At 30.3% G+C, this 16,003-nt stretch overlaps 1 protein-coding gene across 3 annotated transcripts in view; it reads right to left on the bottom strand.

Annotated features, from left to right (window-relative positions):
- Positions 1-16,003, bottom strand: part of LOC107440714 (uncharacterized) — a 147,382-nt gene that overhangs the window by 29,371 nt on the left and 102,008 nt on the right. For all 3 annotated transcript variants that reach the window (XM_016053699.4, XM_016053700.4, XM_016053701.5), the window contains 2 exons: positions 13,126-13,262; positions 6,539-6,661 (listed from right to left, as the gene is read on the bottom strand). In XM_016053699.4, coding sequence (XP_015909185.1) covers positions 6,539-6,661; positions 13,126-13,262 — 260 coding nt within the window. The remainder of the gene's footprint in view (positions 1-6,538; positions 6,662-13,125; positions 13,263-16,003) is intronic.

The following is a 16,003-nucleotide window of genomic DNA, read 5'->3' on the forward strand; positions in this document are numbered from 1 at the left end:
AGTCACATTTTCCCCAGAAATGACATTTTTACATCAAGTCACCCTAAGTATTGCTGCTAGATAAGTACTTAAGTTCTCTGAACTTCCACTAGATAACAACACAATACAGTTGAACCTCACTAACGCGAAACAGCTTAATGCAAAATATCGTTTTACATGAAGCACATTTTTGGTCCCGTAAGTCAGTCATCAATTATTGTTGCATTTTACATGTTTAACATGAAAGGAAACTGGATAAGCCTAGATAATAAATGTTGACGCCAGAAGCGCCATCTATGAAAAATTAGTGTATCTTATGAATCCGAAGAGCTCGGATGTGTGAAAACAGCGTTTCTCTAATTGACTTGTGTTAATAAAGTGGTGTTTAATTATTACAGTCCGCTTATGAGATTTTTGAGAACTTTTATTTTTATTATATTGAGAATTTTGTGACTCTGAGTTATCGTCGGACCCATTTGTTGGTCCGTCGAGCCGGAGTTATCAGTAGTGAAATTTAGTGGATAATATACCTAATAAAAGGTACGTGATTTATTATTTAGTTATTGAAATTCAATATGTTTAAAAGTGCTAAAAAAGAGGACTATGTTCGGCTTGCTGTCGAGCTTAATGTAGACATTTCTAATCTGAAAACTATAGTTGATCTAATGGCAGCAATTCAGAGTTCTGATACGTATAAAAATAACACTGAGTTAGTTGAAGAGTTAGCAAATAACATAATCGAAGAAAGAAAAAGTGATGAAATCCGATTAATTGAAATTGAAAAATTAAAAACTGAAAGAGTGAAATCGGAACTTGAGCTCGCTAAATTGCGAATCGAATCTAAAAGTGAACTACCTGTTGATAGTGTAAAAAACGAAAGTGTAGAAACTTTAGACTCTCTCATTAAAAGTGTGAGGACTTTAACTCTTAAAATTCCTAATAGACCAGAAGGATGGGGATATTTCTTTTCGTCATTAGAAAGAGCTTTTATTTCAAAAATTGTCCCTGAGAAATGTAAAGCTGAGATTCTTCTCAATCTGTTAGGGGAAAAAGCCACAAATGTAATTACATAGATTAAAGATGACGAATTAGGAGATCATTCTAAAGTTAAAACTATAGTTTTGAGAGAATTCGAGCCATCCCCCCAAATCTGTTTAGAGAATTTTAGGAAAGCGCAAAAAATGTCTAGTGAAACGTACGTGCAATTCGCGTCTAGATTAATAACGAGTTGGGAATATTATTTAAAGTTAAAAAATGTAACTGACTACAAAACTTTGAAGCAATTAATAGTATCTGATAAAATTAATCAAACACTTGATAGAGAGGTTATGTGCTTTATAAATGTAAGACAAGCAAGTTCTTGGTTTAAACCTGTAGAATTAGCTAAGGAGATTGATTTATTCTATACTTCTAGGGGGAAACCCGTAGTTGATAATGCTAGAATGAATTATAAAAATAATTCGAAAACTATGTCAAAAGTGTTTCTAACGGATGTAAAAAATACTAAATGTATTTTATGTGATGAAATTCATCCTTTGTGTAAATGTACTATTTATAAAAATATGTCTGTAAGTGACAGACTTGAGTTCGTTAAATCGAAATATTTATGCTTTAACTGTTTAAATAATCATAAAGTAAGTGAGTGTAGAAACAAAATCTCTTGTAGTATTTGCAGAAAAAGGCATCATATTTCTCTTCACTTTCCGCGAGAGCAAAAAATAAATAAAGAAATAGTTTCGAACCAAATGTGTAATGAAAATAGGAACATTCAATCGTCCTTGAATTCTTCCGCACCAATTTTCCAAATGCCTGTGAATTATGAGACGCCTGTCGTCTGTGAGGGTGGGGAAAATATATTTTCTTCTACTACAATGGGAATGGAATTAAAAACAGTCTTACTCAGCACTTTTGTTTGTGTGATTAAAGATGAATCAAATAAGTGTTTTGAAGTTCGAGGATTATTAGACGTGGGAGCGAATTCTAATTTTATGAGTAAAGGGTTAGCAGATTCTCTTAGTTTAAATAGGTCAAGTACAAATATAACTGTATCGGGAATAAATAATATGTCTCTGAGCATAAAATCGAAAGTTAATGCTACTATTTTAAATAGAGATAAGAGTTTTGATTTAAACTTAAATTTTTTAGTAATTCCTAAAATTACAGAACTTACACCAGCTAATCCTCTTGATGTAAATATTCTATCGCTAAATAATATTAAACTAGCAGATGAAGAATTCTTTATTCCGAGCCCTATTGATTTGCTGTTAGGAGCAGAACACTTTTATGAAATCTTAAAATCGGGTCAAATTTTCCTTCAGGATACAAATTTAAGATTACAAAATAGCGTTTTCGGGTATATTGTCAGTGGGAGTCTTCCGACCAAAAACGAAAATAAAATACATTGTGGGCTCGTTACAGATAATTATGAGTTAGAAAAAACATTAAAAACTTTTTGGGAAATAGAAGATGTAGAGAGAGAGTCTGAAATTTCTAAAACTAAAGAAGCTGAAATTTGTGAAGAGCATTTTCTTGAAAATTATTCAAGAACGGAGAGTGGAAAATATGTTGTTAAAATGCCCTTTAGAGAAGATCCGTCGTGTCTGGGTGAATCTAAGAAAAAAGCTGTAAAGTGTTTGAATTCGTTATGGAATCGCCTTGTTAGAGAACCTCAATTTTGTGAACTTTACAAAGCATTTATGTTAGAGTATTTAAATATGGGTCATATGGAGGAAGTACAAGAGTCTGAAGAACCAGATGTGCAGTATTATATTCCTCATCATTGCGTGTTTAGACCTGAATCCAAAAGTACCCCTTTGAGAGTTGTGTTTAACGCAAGTGCATTAACTTCTACTGGAAAATCATTAAATTGTTTACAGTACAACGGAGGTATAATTCAGGATGATTTATTGTGCATCATGCTTAGGTTTAGAAAACATCAATTTGCCTTTGTTGCTGACATCAAAAAGATGTATCGCATGATACTTGTAGATCATAGCCAAAGAGATTTATTGAGAATTTTATTTAAGGCAGAGATTAATGATCCAGTGAAAGTGTATAAATTGTCTACTGTTACCTATGGCACAACAAGTGCTCCCTTTTTGGCAACTAGGACAGTGCAGCAGTTAGCCAGAGATGAAGGAAGAGACTTCCCATTAGCATCAACTGTGTTGTTACATGATGCATATATGGATGATATAGTCTCCGGTGCAGAGAGTTTAAAACAAGCAAGAGACATTCAACAACAGCTTATATCGTTGTTAGAAAAGGGAGGAATGGAGCTTCATAAATGGTCAGCTAATAACAAATTCCTTCTCCGTGATGAAACTAATGAATCGAGTTATTCATTTACTAATGAAACTAAAACATTAGGTGTGCTTTGGAAACCACAACAAGACAGTTTTGGGTTTAATGTAATAATTGACCAAAGTGAGGTTTTTACTAAACGAACAGTGCTTTCTCAAATCGCACGAATTTTTGATCCCCTTGGTTTGTTGGGACCAATCATCACTAGAGCTAAAGTGTTCTTACAAAAACTGTGGTTATTAAAATTGGATTGGTGTAATGCTCTTCCAGTTAAAGAAAGCGCCGAATGGCACAGTTTCCTTAATTCTTTGAATGCAGTGAACTCAATCAGTGTCCCAAGATGGATTCTCAGTGAACAATTTCTCATCGTAGAATTACATGGATTTTCCGATGCCTCAGAAATGGCGTATGGTGCAGTAATCTATTCTAAATCCATCAACTCTCTTGGTGATTCAAAAACAAAGCTACTTATCAGTAAATCCAGAGTAGCTCCTCTGAAGTGTGTCTCAATACCTAGACTAGAGCTCTGCGCAGCAGTTTTGTTGGTGAAACTAATGAGGAAAGTATTAAGTGCCCTGCAGCTAGAGGTTTCTAAAACTTGTTACTGGACAGATAGTACTATCGTTCTGGCGTGGATGAGAAAAGAGTGTAGAGACCTAAAGACTTTTGTTGCCAATAGAATCTCTATAATCCAAAAATTAACTGTGAGTGAACAGTGGCATCATGTTGCTTCAAAACAGAACCCTGCCGACCTCGTTTCCAGAGGTATCGATCCATTGAGACTTAAAACATGTGACTTGTGGTGGAGTGGCCCTCTATTTCTGCAACAATCGTCAGTAGATGATTGCACGGATAATATATCTGTAGAGTCTGATGAACTGTTTCTTCGAGAATTAAAACCACCAGTAGTTAGTGAAATTTGTGCCCTAATTAACACATTTGAGCCTCTAAGTGTTATTAATGAATGTTCTTCTTACATGAAAATCTTAAGAATTGTGGCTTGGTGCAAGAGATTCTTGCATAATTCTTTGAATCCATTGCATCCTACCCGTGGAACGTTGACAACAAGTGAACTTTCTCAAGCTTTGTTGTGTGTTGTAAGAAACATTCAACGTACTTCATTTGTGACTGAAACTCAGTGTTTGGAAAAAGTCTTACCAATACCTAGCAATAGTAAACTTTTAAATTTGTGTCCCTTTCTAGATGAAAATGGAATTCTGAAAGTTGGTGGCAGACTTCAAAACAGTGACTTAAGTGAATCTCAAAAACATCCAATGGTTCTGCCTACCAAACATAATTTTACTTCAACAGTGATTAATTATTTTCATATTCTTTATTTTCATACAGGTGCAGAAACTACATTATCTCTTATAAGATCAAAATTTTGGATTGTTTCAGCAAGAAATGTTGTTAGAAAAATTGTCTTTAATTGTATTGTGTGTAAAAAGGTAAGTTCTAGGTCTAAACCACAGCAAATGGCTGACTTACCAGCTGCTAGAGTAACCATTTCTAGAGCCTTCTCTCGAACTGGACTTGACTTTTGTGGACCATTTGTAGTTAAAAGCTTTATTGGTAGAAGTAAGCAGGTAAAAAAGATATTTATTTGTGTTTTTGTTTGTTTCACAACAAAGGCTGTACATTTTGAAATAGTGAATGATTTAACAACAGCTGCATTTTTAGCTGCTTTTAAAAGATTTGTATCTAGAAGAGGCAAACCTTCTGAGATTTTTAGTGATAACGGCCGAAATTTTATAGGTGCAAATAGAGAATTAAAGTCATATCTTAAATTACTATTTAAATGTGAGAGTAAAAAGGAAATAGAAAATTTTATGACTAATGAAGGAGTTAAATGGTATTTTAATCCCCCTTCTACTCCACATTTTGGAGGATTATGGGAATCAAGTGTAAAGTTTCTGAAATATCACCTTAAACGAGTAGTTGGAAAAACAATCTTAAGTTACGAGGAATTTTTAACTTTCGTAGTTCAAATTGAAGCAGTCTTAAATTCTAGACCACTCTGTCCTCTTTCAAGTGATCCAAATGATGTTGAAGCACTAACACCTGCTCATTTTCTTATTGGTTCTACTTTAGTAGCAATACCTGAACCTAACTATACTGAGGTTCCAATGAATCGTCTTAGCCGATGGCAATTGGTTCAAAAAATGACTCAACATATTTGGAAAAGATGGTCAGTAGAGTATCTTAATAAGCTTTTAAATAGACCTAAATGGTACAAGGGTAACATAGATATAAAAGAAGGTGATTTAGTATTAGTAAAAAATCCAGATGTGTATTGTTATTTAAAATGGAATTTAGCAAGGGTTATCAAAACTCATCCAGGTAAGGATAACAGAACCAGAGTTGTAACTCTTAAAGATAAAAATGGTACATTTAAAAGGCCAGTAATTAAATTAGTAACTTTGCCTCATGTTAATTAAAAATTGTGTTGATATATGTTTATGTTTTATTGTTATATATTAGTATTTTTTTGGTTTGTTTTTATTTGTTTTGTTTTTATTTCTATTTTGTTGAATGCTGCGTCATTCAACGCCCGGCGGTATGTTGACGCCAGAAGCGCCATCTATGAAAAATTAGTGTATCTTATGAATCCGAAGAGCTCGGATGTGTGAAAACAGCGTTTCTCTAATTGACTTGTGTTAATAAAGTGGTGTTTAATTATTACAGTCCGCTTATGAGATTTTTGAGAACTTTTATTTTTATTATATTGAGAATTTTGTGACTCTGAGTTATCGTCGGACCCAATAAATAATTAGATATGTTAGTATAGTATGCTTAATACCTGACTGAGTTATTGTAGCGAATGAAATCCCAGTCATTCATTTTGAGGAATGCCATTTTCACTTCTTCCTTTGTTAGAAGTAGCAGAGGGGGCAAATAAATGAAAAAGTTAAAATAAAATAGTTTAATAAAGTAGTTATAACTTATTTTAATTTGTTTGGTTTGTAATAGAATTGTTTTCATACATTAAAGTATTGCAACAGTATTAATAGTATGAAATAAATTGTTTTCATGATGTATCAGATAAAAAAAAATTCAGTTAATATGATATAATTATGATAGTCCCGCCGATTTCGCGTTAACGAGGTTTGACTGTATATAGAAACATATTATTGCCGAAAAGGAAATTTTGGTGTTCTTCCCAGCTCTTTTGAACAATTGGAAAATGTGGCTTATCATTTTACTGTCCTTTATGCATATATATATATTCATTTATAAGTTCATTCTGGAAAATTACCCCAAAGGAGGAAAGAGACATTTGACTTCTACAGTGATAAGCAAAAGCTTGGTCAATTTCATCTTCTTGCACCCCTGAACTTTCTTTCTCAGAACTCGCAGCACTCAGTCGGCCGACTTGGCTCTATAAAAATATTTTTGTACATTTTTAGAATAATATAAATGGCTCAAAAGTAAACAAACTTGTATGAATAGAATTTTTTATCATGTAATTTTAGAAGTGTATGATTCAATGGAACTTGTATTCATCACCATGACAACTCTTTCATTAAAAATTAATTATACAGGGTAATTTAAAATTAATATAGTGATTACAATTAGCTATAACTATTTAATGAAAAAGAATTTATTGATAAAATTTACACAGAATGTAGAAGGAACTTCAACATTTTTTATAAATGTGTCACAGATTTTCTATATGACTTCCCTTGGTCAAACAGACATCTAGGCAGTAGTCCATATCACACCATACATTCTGTTCTTTGAGTTCTGTATGATTATCTGCATATGTTGTTCCCATTTGGAGGTTCTTGATTGTAAGGCTGACGAAATATTCTCTGCACTGTGATAACAGAATGACTATCGTTAAATTCTAACACGCAGAATGCTTTCTGCACGGGACTCGCCATTTTTACTAATGAACTCACGCATGTGCAGGATTCCGCTTCACTGTGCCTTACATAAAGAAAATTTGAAATTCCATCTTCATTCTATATTAATCTTATCGATAAATTATTTTTCACTAAATAGTTATAGGTGTTTGTAATTGCTGTTATTAATTTTGAACTACCCTGTATTATATTTAACTAAACATATAATGTTTGCTTAATTCATTATTGTCAGAGTTGTAATTTTCAAAAGTATTTTGAATATTGACATGAAATGTCTCCAGACCAATTATTTAATTAGAAAGAAACAAAATTGTCTGAAAACTTTCTAGTTATATTTTAAGAAATTCAATAAGATTCGCTAAGCAAATTAGTAAAAAAATTATCAAAATTTAAAATTATATAAGTCTAAAAGTAAGTAAATAAATAAAATAAAAGAAAGCATTATTACTATTGCATTTATTTAATGCGAATTGACAATTAATTAACAAACTTAAAATTTTTCTTTGAGACACTGTCATAAACTACTTTTGAGTTGGACTTGAAAAAGAAAAACATTATTAAAAATGCAATTCATAAATTCTACATTATCAAAACCTAAAATTAAAAATTAGAACTAAATTTCATATCTTTTATTTCTTAACCATCAAAAAAAAAATTTGATTGCAAGAAATAAATATATACCTACAATGAAACTAATGAAAATATAAATTTTAAAAATACTAAATAAAAAAATACACATTCATGAACCCTTGCTTGGTAAAGCTTTTCCATTAACACAAATGATGATCACTGATCCATAATAGACCACACTTGTTATTAAAATGTTATGAATATTGATATTATTATACTTCAGATAATAAAAATATTGTAATAATTCAACATTTGACCCCCAAACATATTTTAACAAAAATATAATTTTTCACATAAGGGTCAGTATTATATAAACTCATACTAAATTAACCTTTCAGACAGTGAAGTGGGGGTCCTTTACAGATTCCATTATAATTTTCTAGACATATTTCCTCAAAAAAATTTTTTTTTAAGATGACCTTCCTAACATGTGATAATAAGCATGTTATATTACAGTCAAATCCTATTTCTGCAAAATCCAAAATAGCGAAAATTTCAAAGAAACGAATATTTTTCAAATCTAAAAATGAATTTTAATAGAAACAATGTATTTAAAAATAACGATATTACAAAATGGATCATCCATTTAACAAAAATAAAAATAAGCAACAATTCTCTTCTGATCAAGGCATTTTTACTTTCTTCAAAAGTAAACAAAGCGTTGAATAAAACGATTCTGCGCCTATATAGTGAAGAGATATTTATCAGCAAATTTTTTTTACAATACTTAATTTGAACAAGTGCATAATTTGAAGAAGTTTAATAATACCTACTGGTTTTAAGTCATTTGCACCGAAAAAAAATTACAGAATACATATTTATCTGATAAGTAGTGTTAATAAATTCATTGTATGCTTTGTGAGCTTTTTAAATATTGCATATTAGGAAAGTCAACTATTTAAATAAAGCATTTTTTTAAAGTTAATAAGAATATAGAAATAGGCCCTAACATGGACGGTGACAATTCTGGTGAGTTTGAAGTGAAAATTTGTTTTAGTTATTTAGAGATATATTGTTAAAAAAGGTGACATGGCTGCCAGATTTTAAAAGAACTCGCTTTTTGGCACTTCTGATTTTTTTTTCTTTTTTACTTGTTTGTTACTGTTTGTTCTTGTTGCAAGCCTTGCACCATCATACGTTAGCATTAGCATATTGTTCAAGCAGCGACTGTAAGTTCATTTTGAAAATTACCAAGTGGGTTTAAATTTCGAAGTTGGTATATTGTTAACAAGGGAAGAAGTGTGTTATAACGATTCTTTTTTCAAATGACAGTTCTTACGTCTTGAAATGACAGATCTTCAAATAACAAGTCTTAACTCTTTAAAGACCAAGTGGCCTGAAGAAGTCCGGACTACTTAACGACCGTCTGGGGTCAGTGGGGAACTCTGAAGGGTGAATGGGTAGTAGTGATTGGGAGGGGGTGAGCTGCTTGACAGTGATGCATAGGAACTCATTGACAGTCAAAAGGAAAGAGGTGTGCGAACTTCACGCTTTATTTAGAAACATTTCCCCCTGTGGTTTTAGAGAAACACAAAATCCTCTTAATTTGTAACAGATTTGTTGAGATGGACCTTTTCATTTATTTATTAAACATTCGGGAATGGCGGGCTTTTGGGAATTTATTTTTGAAATCCCCGCGTCCACTAAAAAAAATATCTTTTTAATAAAATTGCAATGTGTTAACTGTTGACTACCAAACGCAAATTTGTTATATAATTAAAAGTGCACCATCATAAATACCGAAATTACTGAAAAAAATTTGGATAAAGCCAACGTTGTATAATGCTTTATGTTAATCACTGATATTTTAATGATAATGTTATCATTAGTTCATAGAAATTTTGATTCTTGAATAAAAAAAAAGATTAATATTTCTATCATTTAATAAACTTTTAATAGGTTTTTCTTTTTAAATATTTTATTTATTTCCGTTTTGTTCTCTATTATGCTGTTTGGGGTTTCTCAGTAATCAATTTTATTACAGTGTGCTTTTTATTAGTGAATTTTAGAGAATAGATAAAATAATTTAAAATACATTATATTAATAATGTATCTTTTAAACTTGAACGAGGTAAGTTGTTTTAGACTTTGTTTTACTGCAGCGAAAAAAATTTTAAATCTTAAAATTCCTATAAAAATTTCCATTTTATGCTCAATTAAGGAAAACTGAATTCAATTCTATTTAAATTTATGATTAACGTAATATAATGCATACATTAAAATGCCTTTTTATATAATTTTAAATACTATACAAATATTTAAAAAAAATAATAATTTTTTCTTTTTTTTTTTCAATTTCGTTTTATTCTATTATATTTGCATCGTTGTGTTGTAGTAATTTCGTTCTTTTTGGTATTGATTTCCTATTACTTTCGAGTCTTAAATTTCAGTGATTTTATACTTAAAATGCTTTCAAAATAAAATGAATTATTTATTAAGGATAATAAATTATATAAAATTATTGTTTACAGGAAATTACTTTCATGTAAGGGAATTTTTTAAATGTTATCTCACTTTTATGTAAGCATTTTTGATAATGCAGTTATTGTATATCAGTAATTCACTAGGTATGGTCAAACAATATCGTAGATCTTCCTGAATGAAATGGTTTTTCAGATTTCACCTGTAATGTTTGTAAATATTTAATTGTTATTAAAATAGCTTATTAAATTCGAATACATTTTCTTTAGGAAACAAGTTATATATTCTAATTGTAAACCAGAGCCTGTTAATCATTATTTACTTTTTTACTACTATTACTATTTCCAAATCAGCTTAAAAATAAGTTTATTGCTTTTTTTTTTACATTGATGATAAGAATTTAATTTAATTGAATAATCTTATAGTAAATTATGTAATAAATGAATAAATTATGTATATAATAAATTTCGCGTCCTGGATCAGATAGCAGCAAAAAGCATCCAGGTAAAAAAATTTTCTTCAAATCACGATACATAATAGTAAGTATCGATTATCTGGAGTTTTCTGAATGGTGCAATTTTAATTCTTAGTCACTCTTTTGATTACTTAAGTCAAATTGTTAGATACTTTAGTTGACTTAAAAAATTGAACAAAATTGTTTCAATATATATCTAATATATATTTATGGAAAAATTTCAAAATTAACTGATTTATTATAGAAAAGAATTAGGTTTTAATGAGCCTTTTAAATCATTAGTTGTTAAAAACGAGTTTGAATGCAACAAATAGAAGATTTCGAAAAGAAAAACCATCAGTCAGGAGAAGTGCAGAAAGCGATTTTCCTTGGTCACTGGCGAAAGGATGGCATATTTGTGTTCTTTTGTGACTAAGCCGAAAAGTGAAGTAAATAGATAGGCATTGACAATAGCAACTTATCTTGTTTGAAAAATACTAGGAATCTATTTCCAAGCACTATACGCCTCTATTATTTGCAACCATCCGGTAGTACTCTCATGTGATTAGTAGGTAAAGTGTGCAATTGAGTGCAGGTAGTTAAATAGAATTGACAATACACTCATTTGCAATGATAAATTTCACCCAGTCAATGGTTTATTCAATTACATAAATAATTTAATTTAATAGCAATTTTAAAAGATAATCTCTAATCTCAGAAAATAAAAAAAAATCCACCAGCTAAAAAGTACCATACCTTATTTAATCGTTAATTTTTTTGTCTGATTTGTTATTATTCTAAAAACAATATTATTGCTGAATTATCCGATATTTATTTGTTTAAGAAAATAATTTTTTTGTCACCATAAATGAATTTAACAATGTAAAGAGCGGTATAAGTAAACTATTTTCATGTTTCAAGATATTTCAGATATTTTATGTTGAGCAAAATATGGCTTTAAAGGTGTAGGTAGCATAGTTATGGATAAAACCAGACATCAATCAAAATAATTCAGATTGATTCATATATTTCATTTATATGCATTTCAAAAAAACATTATTTAGATATACTATTAAATAATACCAAAGATACCATTTAATTTAAGTAAATTTTATTTGTTAAACAATTTTATTTGTTTCGGCGGCAGGATTAATTTGACAGATCAATGAATAAAAATATTTCGTTTAAAATAGTACGAACTCTGTAAAAAATGCTAAATGCTTTTATTTCTTTTAAATTCTATAATTAATATTAAAAAGAAGTATTACAGTTTCCTTTTTTCAGTTGATTTCTAAATCTTTACTAACAAGCGGTAAAAAATCCAATTACTGCAAAAAACTTGGTTTTTCGTTATGATATTCCATACTCAAAATTGTAGTCATAATATCATTAGTTCTAAAAATGTGATGTAAAGCCGTTGCGGCTCAGGCTATAGAACATCCGCCTTTCGCTGAGGGGAACCAGGTTCGAATTCCAGTGATGGATAATCATACTTTCATATTATGGGTAGTCATCGGCTTTTTACAGTAATTTATAAACAGTAATTTCCAGTTTCAGCGTCTCTTGGTACAGTTACACCTAAATATCTACGCATTTGGAAAGTTATTTCTGTTATTCTTCCACGTATTCAAATCAGGAAAATAGTTCAAATAAATATTTTACAAAAACATTTCTATTAACGAACTTCAATATAATCGAAGCTTTATTTGATTCTTAAAACTGAAAAGAACGCGAGTTCTGTTAATATTAACTCATAAAAAAAGAAGAAGAAAAAATTTAAAATGTTTTTGTTACTTTTAGAAAGCTGATCTTTCAACACATTTTAAAAATAAAACTTTTTTTTTTGTATGACATATCCATTCAAAATAATCAGTTTTAAGAAAAAATAAACAGAAACTTAAAAAAAAAGAAAAAAAAAATAATTAAAAAGGAGATTTGGGAAAAAGATATAAAAATCGCTTTATTCCCGCTTTAAAATAGTTAACGAGAAAATTGTTCAATGGGGGGGAGGGGAATAAGCGTTCATCTTCACAAGCCGATTGTTAGTTTGAATGCCAGGAAGTTCCACTGTCAAGATGAGCACGCCTTTGATTTATTAGTGACGTGGGAGACACTCTTGCCAGCTGTGAAGCAAATGACCAAAGATAGCCCCCAACAAAATGGGTGAGTTCATTTGCGAATGAAAAACTAAGGATGTTTACGGTGGTAAATTTTCATCTGCTTGGGTCTTTAAAGAGTTAAAATGATTCTTCGTTTAAACACTCATAATAAATCAGTTAAAAAATACATGTATACAAGAAATACTACTCAAGAGAGTCTCAAAACACAGTGATCGTGTTGTGAGCCAAATGGCTTTAAAACAAACCAAAAACAGTAACCCGGAATTATAGGCAGTTAAGAGCTTGCAGCGCTCCGTAGTGTAGAAAAGACCACCCATATTAAATCATTTAAAGCTATTTATTTTCGGTTTACCTCAGCACATTCTGAAACAGATATTTGAGGAAGAGATGTTTTCCTATGTTTGGCATCTTCACTTCCACCAGACAATGAACGATTCCGCATGCGTAATCTTCCATGTGGTGAAGAACGAAGAGAATTTCCACTCTCATCTACAAAGAACAATTATTTTATCCTCATAAGTTTGTAAATATTCTGATACAATATAAAAATTATTCTTCTGAAAAATGTACTAATAAAATTTCAATTTTTCCAACAAAAACAAAATTATCTTTGCAAACAATCTGTTGACCTTGAAATAAGAGAGGTCATCAATATATTCACCTAATGGAAAAAGTGTGTGTATATATATATAAGTTAAAATATGGAGAAAACATGGAAAATAATAAAAATTAATGAAAAGAGAAGAAAAAAAATTATTAAAATAAAATTTTTTTAAAAATATTTAATTTTTTATTTATTTATTCATTCAAAAAAACTTTTTAAAAAGCTGGACAACAAAATAAAGAAAAGATAAACTCTCTTATTCAGCTCACATGATCATTTCCAGCCTTTTTAAGAGTTTTTTTTTAAATAAATAAATTTAAAAAATGTAAATATTTTAAAAATATTTTATTTTAATAATTTTTCCTCTTATCTTTACATTAATTTTTATTATTTCCCATGTTTTCTCTATATTTTAACTTATTTTATGAGTTCTATATGCTTGCAGCTTAATGCAGAGAATTAAACATCACATTTATATGGAAACATCCAATTCTTACCCCAAAACACAAAACACTAATATTTTATTAAAATTAATAACAAGCCTTACAATTCAAAATTTTTAATAAAATAAAACTCTATGAATAATAAAATGTAAGCAGAAATTATAAAAATTTATTTTTCTGCATCGAATCTTTGAATAAACTAGTTTTATAATTAGGAATAAAAAATCTTTGATTCGTTTGAAAAGTTTCCGAGATATGGCAGTAAAATTAATATTGAAGTGATTGCACTTATGATCGCTCTGCTGAATATTTAGGGCGTTATTTTTGCAGTGTGTAGCTACTCACCAATCTCAGTACTTTTTGGGTCAGAAATCTGAATTTCCCCTTTATATAGAAAAGAGAGAGAGAGAGAAAATGCGTTTTTGTATCCGATTTCATGCTACACGAATTAATTATCACGTTAATTAATTGTCCGTCAGGTTTACTCTTAGACTGACGTAGATTTACTTGATATTTGTGAAAATCCGAAAATTAGATCAAAAGTTATTCAAGTTAAGTCCAACCTCGTTAACGCGAAATCGGCGGACTATCATAAATATTTCATGTTAACCGAATTTCGTACTATACGATACATTATGAAAATAATTTATTATGCACTATTAATACACGTTATGTACTACATTGATGCATGCAAACAATGCTATTATGAACCAAACAAATTAAAATAAGATTAAAAGTTCAAACTATGTATTTTAATTTAACTATTTAATTTATTTGCCCATATCCTACTTCTAACAAAGAAAGAAAATAGAAATAGCATTCCTCAAAATAAATTATTAGGATTTTATTCATGTGCTTATTATCTATGTTTTTTCCAGTTTCCTTTCATGTTAAGCGATAATCAGCTTGACAATTTCATGTTAAACCTGTAAAATAAAACAATATTTGATCGCTGACTCACGGGACTAAACATGTGTTTCATGTAAAGCGATATTTCAAGCTTTACATGAAGCTGCAAGTGATTTCGCGTTAATGAGGTTCGACTATTTTATTTATTTATTTGAAATCCTTAGGAAAGCAAAACAGAAACCAAAACAGATTGATATTGAAATTAAAAAATGGAAATAGATTGGTCATCAATCTGAAAAATTTAAAGTAAAACAAGTTTTTGATTATAACCCACAGAGCAATAGAAAAAGAGGAAGGCTTAAAAAAATACTTGGCACAGGACGATTGTAAGTTAATTGAAAACAATAGGAAAGACATGGAGAGAGGCAAAATATCTGGCCACAAATAGAGTGAGATGGTAGGTAGGTAGGTACTTCATGTACGTTGCACTAGAGCTGCACAATGGGCTATTGGCGACGGTCTGCCATCACAATTTTGCCATCATTGCCATAAAGACATGCCATCACAATTTTGATTCTCTGCAGAGGGGATAGCTCCCCGATTTGGTAGCCCTACAATCTGCAAGCGAGCAGAAGTTGATCACTTTATGGTAGAACAGTTTAACGAGGACCAATACCGCACACCCTCGGTCCCAACGCAGACTAATCAAAGTGGTCACCCACCCGCTTACTGACCACAGCCAATAATGCTTGATTTCGGTGTTCTACCGGAACCGTGTCCTTGCGGGACTCGAGTGAGACGGAAAGCTATGATAGAAGTCCTATGCTCCAATTCGGAGTAAAGAGAAATACGTGTGTATGTAAATAATTGTCCGTCAAATTTACTAACACCAATAAGATTTATTAGATATTTGTAAAAATCCGAAAATTAAATCAAAAGTTATTCGAATACTTCATTTTTAATTTTATTTTAAGCATTATTTTATTTTATTACCACGCATTATTACTATTTTTTTCTAATAAAGATAGATTTTCTACTGAAAACAGAGGCACAGGTTCCATGAAAATGAACCCATTAGAAAAGCATTTGTTTCTTTCTCAATTTATATGCTTCAAAAATTTAAAAGAAGAGAAATAAGAACTCAAAAACTGGAACGTAGTATGCACAGCACGCGGAAAAAAAAGGACCGATTTGAATAACTTTTGATCTAATAGAAAATCTTCACATTCTAGGACTCAATCTTAATCTTGGTTTGAGGGACTTTTCTTAACTATGCTAATTAATCAGTACAGAAGATATTTTAAGTTACGAAATCAGACACAAAATCGTACTTT

This window comes from Parasteatoda tepidariorum, chromosome 12 (assembly GCF_982258835.1).
Source record: "Parasteatoda tepidariorum strain Cologne lab strain chromosome 12, Ptep-v5.0, whole genome shotgun sequence".
NCBI lineage: Eukaryota > Metazoa > Arthropoda > Arachnida > Araneae > Theridiidae > Parasteatoda > Parasteatoda tepidariorum.